The following is a 22,521-nucleotide window of genomic DNA, read 5'->3' as shown; positions in this document are numbered from 1 at the left end:
AGACAATTTTATAGAGGTTATTGTAGATAACTCACTACTTGAGTACTAAAATGGGCGTGAACCCATCTAGGGGCCCAAGGACAATTTCAAAAGTTATTTTTACTGCATGACGAATTTTTTAAAATTAAGCAATGTACGGGCCCACAGGATAAAAAGATAATGAAAACATAATAAATGTAATGATCATTTAAAAGGCCCCTCAACCCATCCAAGGCCCTTAATTTCACAATATCATTTTCAAAACTATTCTTAAATGGTAACAAACAAATTTGCTCTAAATATAAAATGTTACATTTTTATTGCTCAATGGTACCCTCAAGCTAGCCGGGCCCAAAACCTGGTCGTTCATTGAATTAGAGTCATGTAAAATTTTTTAGTACTTGGTTGGGCAAAAAAGTGAAATTTTCTTTAAAACTGATGCAGCTGAGTAAAAATTTTTGAATGCATTTGGTAGCAGGGTTATTCAAGGTTCCGTAACAAGAAAAAAAATGAGAAAAATTAAGATTTGTAGTCACGGCACATAAAAAACCCTCACAGGGTAACTATTTTATCGACTTTTATTCAAATGCCCATAACTCACAAAATATATGGCAACGATTTTTTTTATTATTTTTCTGATAACTGTCACCACCTACCCTATCTACCGTTTTCGTTTCGACGTTAACTTTTGGGACACCCTGTATACAAAAAAATACAAAAAAATAAAAATTGCTTGCTGTGGCTAGTGCTTAAGTAATTTTAAGTAGTTTCAATTAGTGTGTAAGTTTTAAAAATAAGATTAAAATGATATGATTCCAAGTTTTTTTTAAAATTATTTCTTGGTGAAAAATAGGAACCATGGAAATATAAGTATTAAAATAGTTATAAGGCCGAAAGGCATTAGTATTAAGAAAAATGAAGTATAACTTAGAGTGCCCGTACAGGGCCAGTAAGTTAGTTGTTAGTAATTGATGGCTAGCTTTTATGAATTAAGATAGTTTTAAGAAGATGAAAAATAAAAATGAATTTAAAAAAAAAAAAAAAATAATGGTATTTACTGGCACATTATAGTGTTAGGGGGTCGCCAAAATATTTTTCCTCTCAAGGGGGTCGCGAACTTAAAAAGTTTGAAAAACACTGTTCTAGACCTCCGTGCACTACGAGCTACACAATGTTAAATCAAAAAACTTCAAAACACCTGTGGAGATCTGTTGCTTTTGAATTATTACCTTTCAAATAAGTTATAGAAGATTTTAGGTTGCAAAACAACCTAAATGCAAAGATAATCGCCTAAGATAATGAAAAAATATTTAATGCAACATTTTGTAATAACATTTTTTTCAATGCAAAATATTTTCAGTTGCAATAAAAAAAATTTTTTTCAATGCAAATATTTTAAAGTTGCAATACAAATTTTATTTTCAATGCAAATATTTTTCAACTATTATTCCTTTCTTCGTGACCTTTGTTAAATAACTTAACTTGTTTTTCTGTGTAGGCTATAGGTCGTTTTTGATATTTAATTATTTTTCGTCGACGTTTCAAGTGTGAATACACTCTTCTTCAGGACTATAATAATAAAATAATTCTAAAAAATTTTTAATATATTTATAATAGATACTTATCTTAAACTTTTCTTTTCTTAAATAATAACAAAGAATTTAAGAAAAGAAAAGTTTAAGATAAGTATCTATTATAAATATATTAAAAATTTTTTAGAATTATTTTATTATTATAGTCCTGAAGAAGAGTGTATTCACACTTGAAACGTCGACGAAAAATAATTAAATATCAAAAACGACCTATAGCCTACACAGAAAAACAAGTTAAGTCAAATATTTTTCAGTTGCAATAAATTTTTTTTTTAATGAAAATATTTTGCAGTTGCAATAAAAATTTTACTTTGAATACAAATATTTTTCAGTTGCAATAACATTTTTTTTATTGCAAAATATTTTTGATTGCAATAATTTTTTTTTTAATGCAATTTTTTTTTTTTGCAATAAATACTTTTTTTTAATTTGAAATGCAAAACAAATGCATTAAAAAAAATCATTTTTTACAACCCTAAAACAAACATTAGGGGTATTCACGATCTGGTGCAACAGGTCTAGTAAAAGTGTAAAATTTTATTTTTTTACAATAGATCGTGAACGCACCCCTTCTTATCTATAGTAAATATTGAATGGAATCCATGATATGAATTATATCAGCTTCACTCTTTTTTTTTCGGAGTTGTCTTTCCACCGATGCTTCTTCTTTTTTCTTCAATTTTTTTATAATTTCATTCTTTGTTGTATTCGGGTTAATTTATTTTCACAAATTACATCAAAAGAAACAAAATAAAAAAGAATAAGAATAAAAAAGATAAACTGTTCATCATGGGCGACACGCGACGGCGAGCTGCCATCTGTCAAAAAAATTTTACACCATTGTATTTTTATTTTGCAATAGGGTTAGGGTATAGCAAAAGTGCAAGACCATTGTAAAATTTCAATCCATATATTTTGTTGTTGTAGTGTTGCAAGATTTTACACTTTTGCACTTTTGCAATGATACAAGACCAGTAGCATCGGATCGTGAATACCCCTAATATTTTAGAATATATTTTTAAAACAGCATGTTGTTTTGAAAATATATACTTTAAATTGATGTCGAAGTTGGGCAAATGACAAAAAAAAGGAATTTTTGAACTTTGGCAGCTTATAAATTCTAGGTGGTTTATCCGAATCACATGTTTTTTATATTTTTGAAAAGGTATAATTATCTTTTATCATAAACTATAAAAAAAAAATCAAAAATGGGTAAAAAACCGTGTTTTGCCCCTCCAAATTTTGGGGGTATTAGGGACTTTTTAAATACCGTTTCGTTATCACACAGTGTTATTGTGTAAAGTGGAAGAGGGTAAATCTATATTTTCTTTAAAACAATATATTAATTTGCCTGCCTCGGCCTTTTTACCAGTCAACATTTTGTGTCGAAATTTTGTTAACCGATTTTTACAATCCCCATGGAAAAAGTCTACTTCACAACGCAAAGGTAAAATTTTGTAAATAAAAACAATACAAATTTATAAAAGATAAATAATTAATTGAAATTAATAAATATTTAGTTAAAAAAAAAAAAAAAACAAAAAAAGATCCGTGGGGAAAAAGAAAGTTCGCTTTTAAAGAGAAACGATGGACACCCTATCTACATATATGGTATCATTAAACATGATTCTGAAGGATAACCAAAGGATCTATACATTTGGTTTGTGAAGGGGGGGGGGGGGGGGCACAGGATTAAAAAACTTACTTCCAAAATAATCAAAAAAAATGTTCAATGCTCAAAACATATGCTAAAAACTTAGATAAAATGTATTTTCGAGAGGATTTTCTTTCGGAGGTTAAATTAAGCTCTGCTTACTTATACATAGCCAACTTGATTTATTTTATTATGAAGAGTTTTTTGAAACATACATTAAAAATTAAAAAATCACGATTCAAAATATAGTGAGTATGCCATTTACTGTAATTGTTTACACACTAAGGCCATGTATGAATATGGTTAAATATTTAGCCGAGGCTAAATTTTCGACAATAATTTTTTAAACACAAAAATTTTCAGCAGTCTAACATTTACCCTGCTCTGGGACCCTGTTAAATTTTTATCTTCAGAGGATAAAATTTTTGCAGAAGGAAAAAAATTGTAAGTGAATTTAAACGCAAAAATAAAATTCACAGGTCAACGCTTGGTGGAAGTTTGTAAATTGTAAATATTTATAAAAGTTTTAAACACCATTAATTCTATTGTTTTGCAACTAAGAAAATATTTAGGGTTGGGGTCAAAATTCTGCCGGGTTGAGAATTCTGCTTTTCAAAATCCTGTTTTACAAAATTCTTCAAACAATTTAAAAAGGGTTTGAAAAATGTTAAAAAGCGCGCCACTTTGTCAATTTTTTGGATGTTCATGGTTTTTTTTGATAAATCAATAAAATACAAAATATTAAGAAAAAGTTTTAAATGTTAAATATTTTTAAAAATTGTTAGAAATGTATTAATTAATATAATATTAAAATCAAAAAATTGAATAAGAACAGGAATATTTTATATCACAGAAAATAGTTGTATCACACAAAATAGTTTTTCAACGGTTTATAGATGTGAGCTGTAGGAAAGTCAGTCTAGCTATGCGTTATAAAAAAAATTTGCGACATTTAAATAACAAACTGTTAAGAAAGTAATAAAGTTGAATTATATTAATGAGCTGTAAGCGCATTGGTAGGTATGCTATAAAAAAAAAAAACAGTATTAGCAGAATTTTTTTGTTCAAAAAATATGCTGGCAGAATTTTGAAAAGTAGAATTTTAAAAAGCAGAATTTTGGAAGACGGAAAAGAAAAAATAACAAAATTTTGAAAAGCAGTATTTTGAAAACAGAATTTTGACCCGGTCCCTTTGAAAAAAATGCCCCGTTTTCGAAAAATTGATAATTAATTCATATGTTAAAAGTTAAATTTAGATGTGAATAGACGTTCTATACTGTGTGAATCTTAAACCTAGTTAAATAAACGGAAACCTTTTTGATTTAACTATTTTTCGGAATGATTTTGCGTTGAAACAATCATTTTAAAATGTATTTTTTTCAAAATCGATGTTTTCAAGAGCGATATTTTCAGCATCATTATTTTTTTGCGGAAACATCAAATCATGAATGTTTTTTTTATTACACATTTTCAGAAATGTGATCTTTGAAAGCAAAAGTTAGCTGTAAAAAGAAAAAATATACAAATTAAAAAAAGTGTGTACCCGAGTCGAACTTTATGTACGAATTTTGATCTCAAACTGCTTAATAGATTCTATTTAGGTAGTTTTCATCTTAAAATAAACCTAAATATGAACTTTGTATACTTACTATACTCAGTATCTTCTTAGAAACCTTCACGACATATAATTAACGACTTTTAAAACTGCAAACACTTGTTTAATCCTTAATATTCTATTTGTGTCTAGAATTTTTAGACCTTACTATGTACTTGAAAAGCTCTTTAAGCTTGGTAGACATTACTTACACTTTTTAAGCTAGTTTGAGACTATTAAAACACCAAACACTTTTTAAGTACTAAATGTTCTTCTTGAAATTTGTAATTTTCAAACTCTTAACACTATTAAAACTCAAAATTCTAGCTATGTCCTAAAAATACAAGTTCAGGCATGCATGAAACTTGACCATTGTCTCGTGCACTTGTGACTTTAAAGGGCATTCGAAATAGGTCATTCGGCGAGTACGGTCGGTATCGGATATTTTTTTTTTTTTTTTTTTTTTTTGATTGAGTGAAAAAAAACCACCGTGAAATAAAATGCAAAGAAAAACGTGGAAGTGAAATTTGAAATGTAGAAGTGAAATGAAGTGAATGAAAATAAAAATTATATTTTAGTAAAAAAATAAAGTAAGTAAAGAACGAGTGTGCCTACTTAATAAGGCGCCCAGATTTTTCTTACACCTTCGTTAAATAAATTGTTTAAATATTGAAAAATTCCGGGATTTGAATATAATGACTCTTAAACAAGTAAAAAAAAACAAAAAAAAAATCGTTTTCATAATTACGTCCTTCGGTGTGTTTGTCAGTTTGTAAATTCGTTGCGTGCGTCGTCGCGTCGGTGCGTCCATATGTACATGAAAAACAGTCATAACGGGTGGACGGATTTTCTTCAAATTTGGTACGAATGATTTTTTTTTTGTTCTTAGTTTTTCTCAAAAAATACGAAAATATGACTGGACTTGTTAGTAAATTTATTTAAGAAACATCTTTCTGCTTTTTTTAATCAAATTTAAAGCTTACTGAAGTATTGAACTGAATTTATACTAAACTCCTGCTCAAAATTAACGCACACTTTTTTCATCTTTAGTCATACCCCTACATCTTATTTAAAATGGCTTTTAAATTATTTGTTGTATTTTTTTGTGTTTGGTTATTATTTAGCAAGTCGGAAAAATGCTAAACTGCAACAGTATTATCAACCAAAAAAAAGATGAACCAAATTTAGCGATTTAAGGTCTGAAAACTGATATTAAAATAATTTTTGTTTTTAAGAAAAAAAATTTTAAAAAATGGAAGCACATGACAGTTCTTTCCAATAATTTTATTCAATACTTGGCATTGTCTCCTCTAGCGCTTATGACAACTTGGAGTCATCTATTCATTCCACGAATAAACATTTGAAGGTTTTATTGTAACTTTTCTTTCACTCCAATTTTCTGTGGATCAAGAATGCTTGGAGGTGGATTTCGGCCGCAAATGCACTTTTTTCAACATTTCCTAGACATGTTCTATTGAATTCAAATCCGAATATCTGTGTGGTCAATTCAAGGGTGGCATATTTTAATCTTGAAGATATTTTCAAACCACTCTAGCATGCATTATCGTGCATCAGACTGAACTGTGGACCAAATCTAGGGGTGATTGGAACCGCATGGTGTTCGAGGATATCAGTCAAGTATTTTTGGGTATTTAAAGTAGGTCTAGGAGAGCTCACTAACTCCGTAGGTGTTGTAAAGCAGAGTTTACTTCATGAAAATTTATGACTCATCTCTAAAAGGTTAGCGGGTTGACAGATAGACTTCAGCATATCTCTCCAAATCTTCCCCACAAACATTTTACTCCATACCTTCAATTTAAGATCACTCCTGTCTTATTTGAGAAAATAACCACGATACTGTGAGACAAAGTAATAGTAGGAATTTTCTGTAAAATAAATATGATGTGCGTTAAATTTGAGCAGGAGTGTATTTCAATTTTTTTTATAAAAAACTAATAAAAAAAATTTAGTAAGCAATTTTGAATTTTCGTATGTTTCCATGCTTGCAGTCAGGCTTGCTGTTTTCCGTCAATTTTATTATAGTCTTTGAAAAACAACAACTACTTGATAGTAACAAATGGACTAAATCATATCTTTAGATTTTCCAAATATCTAATATATGTACATTTTTTATATTCATTTTTGAACATTATTTATATTTAAATTAGAATTTGTGTGACCTAGTAAGAATTTATAGACCCTAGAAAGGGGCTATCGAATTTTTAAAAATATGTAGAATATATAGGACTTAATGAGTTTTTGTAGAATATTGAAGTTTTAAAAAGGGTTTAATCATATTTTTTTTGGTCCTAAATAACTACCCAAAATGGGATTTTTTCCGATAATCGACTATTTGAGGTCTTAAGTAGAGGTTATTTCCTTTAGAAATTTTGTGATATTTATGACCTATTGAATCTAAACAAAGAATATTTGGGTTTTAAATCGGATTTAAATAGTGCAAAATGTTCGACTCGGGTAGGATGAAATAAATTTCTTCCACACAGGTTTGTTTCAAAGGAGAACGTATTTCTTCTTAAACCAAAATATGAAATTAAGTTTTTGGGATTAGTTACAATAGAGTGTTGGTGGATTTGTTTTTCACCTCAGGTTTTGGGGGGGGAGGGGGGTCATGACCCCACGCCCCCCTCCCCCTTTGATCCGCCACTGCTAGACTCTAGGGTATAAAAAAAGTCATAACATAAATGAATATGAATTTATAGATAGACTATAGTCTATTAACATTCCTATTTGGATATAGTGTTAAACTGGTTAAACTGTTGGATTTTTTTTAATCGATGTAACAAAAAAAACAGTTTTACGCTTAAGAAATAAAATAAAACAGTAACACGAACTTGTTGAATAATTGTTTCACAATAAAAAAAAACAACAGACAATTTTATAGAGGTTATTGTAGATAACTCACTACTTGAGTACTAAAATGGGCGTGAACCCATCTAGGGGCCCAAGGACAATTTCAAAAGTTATTTTTACTGTATGAAGAATTTTTTTAAATCAAGCAATGTACGGGCCCACAGGATAAAAAGATAATGAAAACATAATAAATGAAATGATCATTTAAAAGGCCCCTCAACCCATCCAGGGCCCTTAATTTCACAATATCATTTTCAAAACTATTCTTAAATGGTAACAAACAAATTTGCTCTAAATATAAAATGTTACGTTTTTATTGCTCAATGGTACCCTCAAGCTAGCCGGGCCCAAAACCTGGTCGTTCATTGAATTAGAGTCATGTAAAATTTTTTAGTACTTGGTTGGGCAAAAAAGTGAAATTTTCTTTAAAACTGATGCAGCTGAGTAAAAATTTTTGAATGCATTTGGTAGCAGGGTTATTCAAGGTTCCGTAACAAGAAAAAAAATGAGAAAAATTAAGATTTGTAGTCACGGCACATAAAAAACCCTCACAGGGTAACTATTTTATCGACTTTTATTCAAATGCCCATAACTCACAAAATATATGGCTACGATTTTTTTTATTATTTTTCTGATAACTGTCACCACCTACCCTATCTACCGTTTTCGTTTCGACGTTAACTTTTATGATATAAAAATTGCTTGCTGTGGCTAGTGCTTAAGTAATTTTAAGTAGTTTTAATTTGTGTGTAAGTTTTAAAAATAAGATAAAAATGATATGATTCCAAGTTTTTTTTTAAATTATTTCTTGGTGAAAAATAGGAACCATGGAAATATAAGTATTAAAATAAATTAAAATAAGGTCTAAAGGCATTAGAATTAAGAAAAATGAAGTATAACTTAGAGTGCCCGTACAGGGCCAGTAAGTTAGTTGTTAGTAATTGATGGCTAGCTTTTATGAATTAAGATAGTTTTAAGAAGATGAAAAATAAAAATGAATTTAAAATTTAAAAAAAAATAATGGTATTTATTGGCACATTATAGTGTTAGGGGGTCGCCAAAATATTTTTCCTCTCAAGGGGGTCGCGAACTTAAAAAGTTTGAAAAACACTGTTCTAGACCTCCGTGCACTACGAGCTACACAATGTTAAATCAAAAAACTTCAAAACACCTGTGGAGATCTGTTGCTTTTGAATTATTACCTTTCAAATAAGTTATAGAAGATTTTAGGTTGCAAAACAACCTAAATGCAAAGATAATCGCCTAAGATCATGAAAAAATATTTAATGCAACATTTTGTAATAACATTTTTTTTTTCAATGCAAAATATTTTCAGTTGCAATAAAGAAATTTTTTTCAATGCAAATATTTTTCAGTTGCAATACAAATTTTATTTTCAATGCAAATATTTTTCAGTTCCAATACAAATTTTATTTTCAATGCAAATATTTTTCAGTTGCAATAAATTTTTTTTTTAATGAAAATATTTTGCAGTTGCAATAAAAATTTTACTTTCAATACAAATATTTTTCAGTTGCAATAACATTTTTTTAATGCAAAATATTTTTGTTTGAAATAAATTTTTTTTTTAATGCAAATTTTTTTGCAATAAATACTTTTTTTTAATTTGAAATGCAAAACAAATGCATTAATTCATATGTTAAAAGTTAAAGTTAGATGTAAATAGACGTTATACACTGTGTGAATCTTAAACCTAGTTAAATAAACGGAAACCTTTTTGATTTAACTCTTTTTCGGAATGATTTTGCGTTGAAACAATCATTTTAAAATGTATTTTTTTCAAAATCGATCGACGAAGAGCGATATTTTCAGCATCATTATTTTTTTGCGGAAACATCAAATCATGAATGTTTTTTTTATTACACATTTTCAGAAATGTGATCTTTGAAAGCAAAAGTTAGCTTTAAAAAGAAAAAATATACAAATCAGTGCCGATTTGCCTCCCATCGTCTCGTCGGAAAAGAGTGTTCTCGTTGTGTTTTTAATTATTTTTTACATAGTTCCTGTCATTTTTGTTTTTATTTCTGTTTACAACAAATAATTATAAAAAAAAAAAAAAGAAACAATAGCCCATTTAAATCAAAAATTTAAATACATAAAACACCACAAATTAAACCAAAAAAAAAAAATAACCTCGCAGCGTGCATATAAAATAAATTCATAAAAAGTGCAATAACAAACAACAACAACACTCAGTACCTCTCCCGCAATAAGAAAAAAAAAAAAAACAAACAAACAATAGTTCACTGTCCCTAACCAAATAATATAATACCAAACAAAATGCAAATACAATAACAACAACAACCGTAGCATCGCCAAATCACAAAAAAAAAAGTCTCGCGCCTCTAAATAATAGTCTTCAGTGACTGTTGTTGAAGCTCAAATTGGAATTTATGTAAGACATTCAATATAGGTAATTGTCGGATAAGGTTTTTTAAAGTTTTAGTCTATTTTAATGGTAGGTAATTTCAGGGTCGACTATGCCAACATTCGTGGGCTTAGATTGAATTTTTGCGATGTCTACATTTATACTGTGCAAAACAGGCCAGCTGTTTTGGCACTAGGTGAGACCCAGATAAGTGAAAATTCAGAATGTTCTGAATTCAATCTTAATGGGTATTGCTTGGTGCCATTATTCTTTTCTCACCACGGTCTCGCCATTTATATTCGAAATGATGTTGCCTATCAACTTCAACCACAATACGGTCAGTGCATTAACACTAATTTTAACTTCATGTGGTTCAAATTTACAATTAACAAGCGCATCATCCATACATGTTTCATTTATCGAAGTCCAAATCTGGATAGTAATTCAACTTCTTATGAATTTGATGCTCTATCCGACTCCATTCAAAGGATTGTTACCCTTCACCCTCGCACTGAAATCGTCATTACGGGCGATTTCAATGTACACAATTCTTCTTGGCTTCGCTTTTCGGGCCAGACAACACCCGAAGGAAGGTATGTTGAGATTTTTGCTGAGTTAAACCACTTAACTCAACTAGTTAACGAGCCGACTCGAATTTCGGACGTTGCTGGTCGGGCTGAAAATACTCTAGACTTGTTTCTTACCTCTGACCCTGATAAATACACTGTAAGTGTATTATCGCCTCTAGGCACATCAGATCATTGTGTCATATCTGCGAATTTCTCTTGTCAAAAAAATCCAGTTAAAGAAAAAACTCCTAAGAGAACTGTTTGGCAATATGAGAAAGCCAACTGGGAGGGTCTCAACGCTTTTTTCAAAAACTTTAACTGGTCGCTATGTTTCCTCGATAGTAACGTTGATTCCAGTACAGATATGATCACAAACTTAATTCTCTCCGGAATGAGAAATTTTATCCCGAATAGGGCTAAAACAATCAAACCAAAAGAGAATTCGTGGTTTGATTCGAGCTGTAAAGAGGTTATCAGGGAAAAAGAGGTAATGTTCCGTTATTATAAAGCCAACCCCACTGAGGAAAATCGGATAAGATTTAAACAAGCTAGAAAGGCCAGCAACGCCCATATTCGACGAATCAAATTTTTGCATGAGCAAAAATTAAGACAAAAAATACTACAGTGTCCCACAGGTAGTAAAAATTTTTGGTCATTTGTGAAAAATATTCGAAACTCTACAACATCTTCGGTTCCAACGCTCGTTTACAATGACACTCCTTTTGTTAGTTCTCTTGAGAAAGCCAACCTTCTCGTCAGGCAGTTCGCTGCCAATTCAACGTTAACAGAAAGTGTCATGACTCCCCCTTCACTTGAGCGAGTAAATAGTTTTATGGGACCTATCTTTTTTCGTACTCGTGCAGTGGCAAGAGTTCTTAGACCTTGACATACACAAATCCGCTGGCCCGGATAGTATCCCTCCCATAGTTCTGAAGAGGTGTTCTTCTACGCTGGCAAAACCACTGCGTAAGCTTTTCCATCTGTCCTACTCTACAGGTCTCTTTCCGAGTGGATGGAGAACAGCATTTGTCCAGCCTGTCCCTAAAAAAGGCGAATCTTCATCACCCTCTAACTATCGTCCGATTGCACTTACGTCCCTTCTTTCCAAGGTCATGGAAACGCTGATTAATTTCCAGCTTAAGAAATATCTTGAAGAACGGAAGCTTCTTAATGACCGGCAGTATGGCTTTCGTAGCAATAGATCCACTGGTGATTTGATGGTTTATCTCACCGATCAGTGGAACAAATCTTTACATCGTTTTGGAGAAAGTAAGATTGTTGCGCTTGATATTTCAAAGGCATTTGATAGAGTTTGGCATCAAGCTCTCTTAACGAAAATGCTTGCATTCGGTATTGATGAATCTCTTCTTCGTTGGATTAGAAATTACCTTTCGAACCGTTCAATTCAAGTCGTTTTGGATGGATTCAAGTCTGAAACCCATAATATAAACGCTGGTGTGCCCCAGAGCTCCGTTTTGTCTCCGACTCTCTTTCTCATTTTCATTAATGATTTGCTCTCTGAAACTTCTAATCCATTAAATTGTTTCGCAGATGATAGTACCCTCAGCTTTTCATATTCGTTTGTAGATTCACACCCATGTCCTTCGGATGTGGAGCTCCAACGGCAAAATATGATAAGCTCATTAAATTCTGATCTCGAATGCATTGTCCAATGGGGAATAAGAAACCGCGTAGAATTTAATGCTTCTAAAACACAATGCTGCTTACTATCTTTAAAACGAAACCTTCCCCCTTTGCCACTATCCATGAGTGGTACTTGCATCGAGGAAACTGATCAGCTTTCGATTCTAGGTATGTCCATTACAAACCACCTTTTGTGGAATGAGCACATATTCGATGTAGCCAAAAACTCTGCGAAATGCTTAGGTTTCCTCCGAAGATGTAAGAAATATTTCACCCCTTCTGATCTGGCTATAATCTATAAAGCATATATTCGTCCAAAGCCCGAGTATAGTTCCCATATCTGGGCAGGTGCTCCTAAGACCCACTTGAGTTATTTGGATAGAATTCAAAACAGAGCTTTTAAAATGATAGGTGATAGGTCCATTACTGATACAATCCCACCTCTTGAGCACCGCCGGAATGTATCATGCCTGTCCTTATTTTATAGGTACTTTTTTAAAAAATGTTCTAATGAAATAGCTAGCTGCATTCCTCCCCTTAAACAATTCAACCGTAATGCTCGTACTTCAAGGAATGCCCATCAGTTTACACTTGAGCCCAACTTCGGACGTACCGTCAAATACAGAGATTCTTTCTTTAGTCGTACTACTAGAATGTGGAATGCATTACCCGCCTCTGTTTTTCCCTCCCATTTTAATGTTCAGAACTTTAAAACAAATGTGCATCGGTATCTCCTTTTAAATCCCTTCCTCTTTTCCTAAAGCTCGTACTGTGTATATATACATATTAAGGGTACCCAAAACCCCTTAAGTGCGCGCTCATTATAAAAAAAAAAAAAAAAAATTAAAAAAAGTGTGTAGGATGAAATAAATTTTTTCCACACAGGTTTGTTTCAAAGGAGAACGTATTTCTTCTTAAACCAAAATATGAAATTAAGTTTTTGGGATTAGTTATAATAGAGTGTTGGTGGATCTGTTTTTCACCTCAGGTTTTGGGGGGGAAGGGGGTCATGACCCCACGCCCCCCCCTCCCCCTTTGATCCGCCACTGCTAGACTCTAGGGTATAAAAAAAATCATAACATAAATGAATATGAATTTATAGATAAACTATAGTCTATTAACATTCCTATTTGGATATAGTGTTAAACTGGTGCGCACCTACAGGGTCGGACTGGCCATACAACAAGGCTGGCGAATGCCATCCGGGCCCCTGCTGTTAGATTTTTTTTAATCGATGTAAAAAAAAAAACAGTTTTACGCTTAAGAAATAAAATAAAACAGTAACACAAACTTGTTGAATAATTGTTTCACAATAAAAAAAAACAACAGACAATTTTATAGAGTGAAATTAAATCAAGGTTATTGTAGATAACTCACTACTTGAGTACTAAAATGGGCGTGAACCCATCTAGGGGCCCAAGGACAATTTCAAAAGTTATTTTTACTGTATGCAGAATTTTTTTAAATCAAGCAATGTACGGGCCCACAGGATAAAAAGATAATGAAAACATAATAAATGAAATGATCATTTAAAAGGCCCCTCAACCCATCCAGGGCCCTTAATTTCACAATATCATTTTCAAAACTATTCTTAAATGGTAACAAACAAATTTGCTCTAAATATAAAATGTTACGTTTTTATTGCTCAATGGTACCCTCAAGCTAGCCGGGCCCAAAACCTGGTCGTTCATTGAATTAGAGTCATGTAAAATTTTTTAGTACTTGGTTGGGCAAAAAAGTGAAATTTTCTTTAAAACTGATGCAGCTGAGTAAAATTTTTTGAATGCATTTGGTAGCAGGGTTATTCAAGGTTCCGTAACAAGAAAAAAAATGAGAAAAATTAAGATTTGTAGTCACGGCACATAAAAAACCCTCACAGGGTGACTATTTTTTCGACTTTTATTCAAATGCCCATAACTCACAAAATATATGGCTACGATTTTTTTTATTATTTTTCTGATAACTGTCACCACCTACCCTATCTACCGTTTTCGTTTCGACGTTAACTTTTGGGACACCCTGTATACAAAAAAATACAAAAAAATAAAAATTTCTTGCTGTGGCTAGTGCTTAAGTAATTTTAAGTAGTTTTAATTAGTGTGTAAGTTTTAAAAATAAGATAAAAATGATATGATTAAAAATTTTTTTTTAAATTATTTCTTGGTGAAAAATAGGAACCATGGAAATATAAGTATTAAAATAGTTATAAGGCCGAAAGGCATTAGAATTAAGAAAAATGAAGTATAACTTAGAGTGCCCGTATAGGGCCAGTAAGTTAGTTGTTAGTAATTGATGGCTAGCTTTTATGAATTAAGATAGTTTTAAGAAGATGAAAAATAAAAATGAATTTAAAATTAAAAAAAAATAATGGTATTTACTGGCACATTATAGAGTTAGGGGGTCGCCAAAATATTTTTCCTCTCAAGGGGGTCGCGAACTTAAAAAGTTTGAAAAACACTGTTCTAGACCTCCGTGCACTACGAGCTACACAATGTTGAATCAAAAAACTTCAAAACACCTGTGGAGATCTGTTGCTTTTGAATTATTACCTTTCAAATAAGTTATAGAAGATTTTAGGTTGCAAAACAACCTAAATGCAAAGATAATCGCCTAAGATCATGAAAAAATATTTAATGCAACATTTTGTAATAACATTTTTTTTTTCAATGCAAAATATTTTCAGTTGCAATAAAGAAATTTTTTTCAATGCAAATATTTTTCAGTTGCAATACAAATTTTATTTTCAATGCAAATATTTTTCAGTTGCAATAAAATTTTTTTTTAATGAAAATATTTTGCAGTTGCAATAAAAATTTTACTTTCAATACAAATATTTTTCAGTTGCAATAACATTTTTTTTAATGCAAAATATTTTTGTTTGAAATAAATTTTTTTTTAATGCAAATTTTTTTGCAATAAATACTTTTTTTTAATTTGAAATGCAAACCAAATGCATTAAAAAAAATCATATTTTACAACCCTGAAACAAACATTATTTTAGAATATATTTTTAAAACAACATGTTGTTTTGAAAATATATACTTTAAATTGATGTCGAAGTTGGGCAAATGACAAAAAAAAGGAATTTTTGAACTTTGGCAGCTTATAAATTCTAGGTGGTTTATCCGAATCACATGTTTTTTATATTTTTGAAAAGGTATAATTATCTTTTATCATAAACTATAAAAAAAAAATCAAAAATGGGTAAAAAACCGTGTTTTGCCCCTCCAAATTTTGGGGGTATTAGGGACTTTTTAAATACCGTTTCGTTATCACACAGTGTTATTGTGTAAAGTGGAAGAGGGTAAATCTATATTTTCTTTAAAACAATATATTAATTTTTCTGCCTCGGCCCTTTTACCAGTCAACATTTTGAGTCGAAATTTTGTTAACCGATTTTTACAATCCCTATGGAAAAAGTCTACTTCACAACGCAAAGGTAAAATTTTGTAAATAAAAACAATACAAATTTATAAAAGATAAATAATTTATTGAAATTAATAAATATTTAGTTAAAAAAAAAAAAAAAAAACAAAAAAAGATCTAATTAAAGTCTTTTAAGAAACACTTGTTTTACTTGGAAAAAACCAACAATGTTCTCAAAGGAATTGAACTTTTATTATGGTCGTGTTAAATTGTTCAGCAAGAATAAAGGACACCTTATTGACCATAAACATATAAAATTAAAACAAAACAAAAAACAAAAAAGGTTTTTCTTTTATAATATTTTAATTTTTTTTATTTATTGAATGCATTTCAAACCAACTGTGGTTCATCATCAGCAATACACTAATTTGACAAAAAGAAAGAAGAAAGAAAGTACAAAGCAAAAAAGAAGAAGAAAATTGAAGAAAAGCTTTACATATAACAATTAGAGTAAAAGAGAACATTTAGATTAGGTTAAACAAAGGTGACATAATATTGCCATTATCACTATTCATGGCATTGTTGTTGTTGCTGATGTAAAGACTTTCATAGGCATCAAGTCTGCGATTGTTCGTGACGTGCTTTTTGGGCTTGACATCTTCTAATCTTACATTGAAGTGGTTGTTGGTGAGGGCGTGAGCAGCGACGGAGGATTTTTCGGGTCTGTTGTACTTAATATGATTCGAATGTTCGTTGAATCGGACACCAATGCTTCTTTTTGTTTGACCGATGTAAACAGCATCGCAGTCTCCACATTTGATCTCATATATTCCCGATTTGTTGACAATTGGGGATTTGTCCTTAGTTGAACCAAGCATATTTTTTATTTTGCCATTACTTGAGTAGACGCATTCTATATTTTGTTGTTTTAATTTTGTGTGCATTTTATTTGTAATTGGTGGAAAATACGTCATTGATGCTCTTTCTGTGTTGTTGTTGTCGTGAAGTTGTTTATTTTGTTTGTATAGAGTCGTTAATTCTGATTTTTTAAGTTTTTTAGTGTGTTTATTTATCAACTGATCTATGATAAATGGATTGTATCCATTGATAGCAGCAATATCTTTCAATAAGTTGTATTCGGTGGTATAATTTGCAATTGAAAGTGGAAGTTTACATAGGCGATGGACCATTGAATGAAAGGCAGCGAGTTTGTGTTGAATCGGGGAGTATGAGTCGTTCGTGATGTATCTGTTTGTTGTTGTTGGTTTCCTGTATATGGCAAATTCAATTCGTCCGTTTTTTCTTGACAGGGTTAAGTCTAAGAAATTTAGTTTTTTGTCTTCTTCAGATTCAAAGGTGAAATTAATGGAATCGAACTCTGAATTTAGGATGTTTAAAACCGAATCGATTTCACCTCTTTTTATCACCGCAAAAACATCATCTACATAACGAAACCAAATTCTAGGGAGCAATCCTCTTTCGCTCAAATTTGTTTCGAATGACGACATGAAAACTTCCGCTATTAGTGGGGACAAAGGGTTTCCCATACTTGTTCCAGTTTCAATCATGTAAAAGTTATTCCTAAACTGAAAAAAGTTTTGAGACATACATATTTTAGCTGTTTTTAAATATGTATGTTTTTTGTTTTCGTCTATCTCAAACTTTTCAAGGTGTTTTTGAAGGGCAGTTAAAGCTTCAGGGATAGGAATACTCGGAAACAGAGCTTCGACATCGAATGAAATCATGATTTCGTCTTCTTCAATTAAGATGTTCTTAGTTTTTTCCACGAAGTCAAAAGTATTGTTCACTGAAAAACTTTGTAATGGGTATTTTTTTTTCATATCAATTACTAGCCATTTGGATATTTTGACGGAGGGTGAATTTATATTTGAAACAATGTGTCGCATTTTGTTTCCCGGTTTATGAACTTTTGGTAACGCATAGAGTTTCGGTACTTCTGGATTGGATGTATTTAATCGCCATTTTGGTATTTCGAAAACCGAATTAATTTCTTTAATTAACGATTTGGACTCACGAATCATTCCCGGTAGTGGTGTTTTCTTTAAAATTTTAAAATTACTCGATTTTATTGAGTCGCTGACTCTTTCATCATAATCGCATTTGTTCATTATCACAAGTTTGTTACCTTTATCTGCTTTCATAAAGTATATTTCTTTTTGTTTTAGATCTTGAATAATGGAATGTGTTTTTATTGATTCAGAATCGCATTTGAAATTTTTCTTCGCGTTTTTTAAAACCGGTTTTGCAACATCTCTGATTTGTTGTTTTATTTCAGGTTGCTTGAATTTTAAACACGTTTCTAAATCAACAATGGATTCAATTAAAGGGCTTTTCAAAGGTTTTGGGGTGTATTTTAAACCTTTGTTCAAAACATTAACTTGTTCTTGGGTTAAATTTTCATTTGATAAATTAACTATCAGATCTTCAACGAATTTAGGTTTTAATGCACTTCTTGTTGGTTCAAATGTTTGTCTTTGTTCATATTTAAGTTTTTGAATTTTAAGATTTTGGGACTCGCGTTTTTTAGTAAAATTGTTATTACATCTCTCTATCACTTTGTCTTGAAAATCCAACCAAGTCAAAAATTCAAAAATGTTCATATTTTTTGTAATTAAAAGATGTAAATTATACATTTCTAACTCGAATTTAGTTAATTGTGCGTAGTGGTATTTTATCTCCAAATTCATCCATATGTATTTTGATTTTTTAATAACATCAGAAGTTCGCGAATTTGTTACAGCACATTTTACTTTAATGAAATGGGGATAGACACGACACCGACGGCATTCTTTTAAGAAAATTATATTTGATTCTATCCTTTTCACTTTTTCAGCCAAACTGGAATATTTGTTCAAGATTGTCTTGGTCGACATTTTGATTTAATTAAAGTCTTTTAAGAAACACTTGTTTACTTGGAAAAAACCAACAATGTTCTCAAAGGAATTGAACTTTTATTATGGTCGTGTTAAATTGTTCAGCAAGAATAAAGGACACCTTATTGACCATAAACATATAAAATTAAAACAAAACAAAAAACAAAAAAGGTTTTTCTTTTATAATATTTTAATTTTTTTTATTTATTGAATGCATTTCAAACCAACTGTGGTTCATCATCAGCAATACACTAATTTGACAAAAAAGAAAGAAGAAAGAAAGTACAAAGCAAAAAAGAAGAAAATTGAAGAAAAGCTTTACATATAACAATTAGAGTAAAAGAGAACATTTAGATTAGGTTAAACAAAGGTGACATAATATTGCCATTATCACTATTCATGGCATTGTTGTTGTTGCTGATGTAAAGACTTTCATAGGCATCAAGTCTGCGATTGTTCGTGACGTGCTTTTTGAGCTTGACATCTTCTAATCTTACATTGAAGTGGTTGTTGGTGAGGGCGTGAGCAGCGACGGAGGATTTTTCGGGTCTGTTGTACTTAATATGATTCGAATGTTCGTTGAATCGGACACCAATGCTTCTTTTTGTTTGACCGATGTAAACAGCATCGCAGTCTCCACATTTGATCTCATATATTCCCGATTTGTTGACAATTGGGGATTTGTCCTTAGTTGAACCAAGCATATTTTTTATTTTGCCATTACTTGAGTAGACGCATTCTATATTTTGTTGTTTTAATTTTGTGTGCATTTTATTTGTAATTGGTGGAAAATACGTCATTGATGCTCTTTCTGTGTTGTTGTTGTCGTGAAGTTGTTTATTTTGTTTGTATAGAGTCGTTAATTCTGATTTTTTAAGTTTTTTAGTGTGTTTATTTATCAACTGATCTATGATAAATGGATTGTATCCATTGATAGCAGCAATATCTTTCAATAAGTTGTATTCGGTGGTATAATTTGCAATTGAAAGTGGAAGTTTACATAGGCGATGGACCATTGAATGAAAGGCAGCGAGTTTGTGTTGAATCGGGGAGTATGAGTCGTTCGTGATGTATCTGTTTGTTGTTGTTGGTTTCCTGTATATGGCAAATTCAATTCGTCCGTTTTTTCTTGACAGGGTTAAGTCTAAGAAATTTAGTTTTTTGTCTTCTTCAGATTCAAAGGTGAAATTAATGGAATCGAACTCTGAATTTAGGATGTTTAAAACCGAATCGATTTCACCTCTTTTTATCACCGCAAAAACATCATCTACATAACGAAACCAAATTCTAGGGAGCAATCCTCTTTCGCTCAAATTTGTTTCGAATGACGACATGAAAACTTCCGCTATTAGTGGGGACAAAGGGTTTCCCATACTTGTTCCAGTTTCAATCATGTAAAAGTTATTCCTAAACTGAAAAAAGTTTTGAGACATACATATTTTAGCTGTTTTTAAATATGTATGTTTTTTGTTTTCGTCTATCTCAAACTTTTCAAGGTGTTTTTGAAGGGCAGTTAAAGCTTCAGGGATAGGAATACTCGGAAACAGAGCTTCGACATCGAATGAAATCATGATTTCGTCTTCTTCAATTAAGATGTTCTTAGTTTTTTCCACGAAGTCAAAAGTATTGTTCACTGAAAAACTTTGTAATGGGTATTTTTTTTTCCATTATTCAAGATCTAAAACAAAAAGAAATATACTTTATGAAAGCAGATAAAGGTAACAAACTTGTGATAATGAACAAATGCGATTATGATGAAAGAGTCAGCGACTCAATAAAATCGAGTAATTTTAAAATTTTAAAGAAAACACCACTACCGGGAATGATTCGTGAGTCCAAATCGTTAATTAAAGAAATTAATTCGGTTTTCGAAATACCAAAATGGCGATTAAATACATCCAATCCAGAAGTACCGAAACTCTATGCGTTACCAAAAGTTCATAAACCGGGAAACAAAATGCGACACATTGTTTCAAATATAAATTCACCCTCCGTCAAAATATCCAAATGGCTAGTAAGTGATATGAAAAAAAAATACCCATTACAAAGTTTTTCAGTGAACAATACTTTTGACTTCGTGGAAAAAACTAAGAACATCTTAATAGAAGAAGACGAAATCATGATTTCATTCGATGTCGAAGCTCTGTTTCCGAGTATTCCTATCCCTGAAGCTTTAACTGCCCTTCAAAAACACCTTGAAAAGTTTGAGATAGACGAAAACAAAAAACATACATATTTAAAAACAGCTAAAATATGTATGTCTCAAAACTTTTTTCAGTTTAGGAATAACTTTTACATGATTGAAACTGGAACAAGTATGGGAAACCCTTTGTCCCCACTAATAGCGGAAGTTTTCATGTCGTCATTCGAAACAAATTTGAGCGAAAGAGGATTGCTCCCTAGAATTTGGTTTCGTTATGTAGATGATGTTTTTGCGGTGATAAAAAGAGGTGAAATCGATTCGGTTTTAAACATCCTAAATTCAGAGTTCGATTCCATTAATTTCACCTTTGAATCTGAAGAAGACAAAAAACTAAATTTCTTAGACTTAACCCTGTCAAGAAAAAACGGACGAATTGAATTTGCCATATACAGGAAACCAACAACAACAAACAGATACATCACGAACGACTCATACTCCCCGATTCAACACAAACTCGCTGCCTTTCATTCAATGGTCCATCGCCTATGTAAACTTCCACTTTCAATTGCAAATTATACCACCGAATACAACTTATTGAAAGATATTGCTGCTATCAATGGATACAATCCATTTATCATAGATCAGTTGATAAATAAACACACTAAAAAACTTAAAAAATCAGAATTAACGACTCTATACAAACAAAATAAACAACTTCACGACAACAACAACACAGAAAGAGCATCAATGACGTATTTTCCACCAATTACAAATAAAATGCACACAAAATTAAAACAACAAAATATAGAATGCGTCTACTCAAGTAATGGCAAAATAAAAAATATGCTTGGTTCAACTAAGGACAAATCCCCAATTGTCAACAAATCGGGAATATATGAGATCAAATGTGGAGACTGCGATGCTGTTTACATCGGTCAAACAAAAAGAAGCATTGGTGTCCGATTCAACGAACATTCGAATCATATTAAGTACAACAGACCCGAAAAATCCTCCGTCGCTGCTCACGCCCTCACCAACAACCACTTCAATGTAAGATTAGAAGATGTCAAGCCCAAAAAGCACGTCACGAACAATCGCAGACTTGATGCCTATGAAAGTCTTTACATCAGCAACAACAACAATGCCATGAATAGTGATAATGGCAATATTATGTCACCTTTGTTTAACCTAATCTAAATGTTCTCTTTTACTCTAATTGTTATATGTAAAGCTTTTCTTCAATTTTCTTCTTTTTTGCTTTGTACTTTCTTTCTTCTTTCTTTTTTGTCAAATTAGTGTATTGCTGATGATGAACCACAGTTGGTTTGAAATGCATTCAATAAATAAAAAAAATTAAAATATTATAAAAGAAAAACCTTTTTTGTTTTTTGTTTTGTTTTAATTTTATATGTTTATGGTCAATAAGGTGTCCTTTATTCTTGCTGAACAAAAAAAGATCCGTGGGGAAAAAGAAAGTTCGCTTTTAAAGAGAAACGATGGACACCCTATCTACATATATGGTATCATTAAACATGATTCTGAAGGATAACCAAAGGATCTATAAATTTGGTTTGTGAGGGGGGGGGGCACAGGATTAAAAAACTTACTTCCAAAATAATCAAAAAAATGTTCAATGCTCAAAACATATGCTAAAAACTTAGATCAAATGTATTTTCGAGAGGATTTTGTTTCGGAGGTTAAATTAAGCTCTGCTTACTTATACATAGCCAACTTGATTTATTTTATTATGAAGAGTTTTTTGAAACATACATTAAAAATTAAAAAATCACGATTCAAAATATAGTGAGTATGCCATTTACTGTAAT

General features: G+C 31.1%; 3 protein-coding genes across 3 annotated transcripts; 1 reads left to right on the top strand and 2 right to left on the bottom strand.

The window, feature by feature from the left end:
- Positions 1 to 16,182: 16,182 nt before the first annotated feature.
- On the bottom strand, positions 16,183 to 17,226 carry LOC129905598 (uncharacterized). The gene has a single exon (XM_055981120.1). The coding sequence runs from the start codon at positions 17,224 to 17,226 to the stop codon at positions 16,183 to 16,185; it is 1,044 nt and encodes a 347-aa protein (XP_055837095.1).
- Positions 17,227 to 18,902: 1,676 nt separating this feature from the next.
- On the bottom strand, positions 18,903 to 19,946 carry LOC129905590 (uncharacterized). The gene has a single exon (XM_055981108.1). It carries the CDS (start codon positions 19,944 to 19,946, stop codon positions 18,903 to 18,905), a length of 1,044 nt encoding a protein of 347 aa, XP_055837083.1.
- A 902-nt stretch (positions 19,947 to 20,848) lies between these two features.
- On the top strand, positions 20,849 to 21,892 carry LOC129905580 (uncharacterized). Its single transcript, XM_055981097.1, has one exon. The coding sequence runs from the start codon at positions 20,849 to 20,851 to the stop codon at positions 21,890 to 21,892; it is 1,044 nt and encodes a 347-aa protein (XP_055837072.1).
- Positions 21,893 to 22,521: the final 629 nt, after the last annotated feature.

The sequence above is a fragment of the Episyrphus balteatus genome, chromosome 1 (assembly GCF_945859705.1).
Source record: "Episyrphus balteatus chromosome 1, idEpiBalt1.1, whole genome shotgun sequence".
Lineage (NCBI taxonomy): Eukaryota > Metazoa > Arthropoda > Insecta > Diptera > Syrphidae > Episyrphus > Episyrphus balteatus.
Note: the sequence above shows the minus strand (reverse complement) of the source record. Positions and strands in the feature narration are given on the sequence as shown.

Bases quoted from the DNA above. Each gene is read 5' to 3' on its own strand.
- LOC129905598 (XM_055981120.1), bottom strand. From the start codon at position 17,226: ATGATTGAAACTGGAACAAGTATGGGAAACCCTTTGTCCCCACTAATA.
- LOC129905580 (XM_055981097.1), top strand. From the start codon at position 20,849: ATGATTGAAACTGGAACAAGTATGGGAAACCCTTTGTCCCCACTAATA.
- LOC129905590 (XM_055981108.1), bottom strand. From the start codon at position 19,946: ATGATTGAAACTGGAACAAGTATGGGAAACCCTTTGTCCCCACTAATA.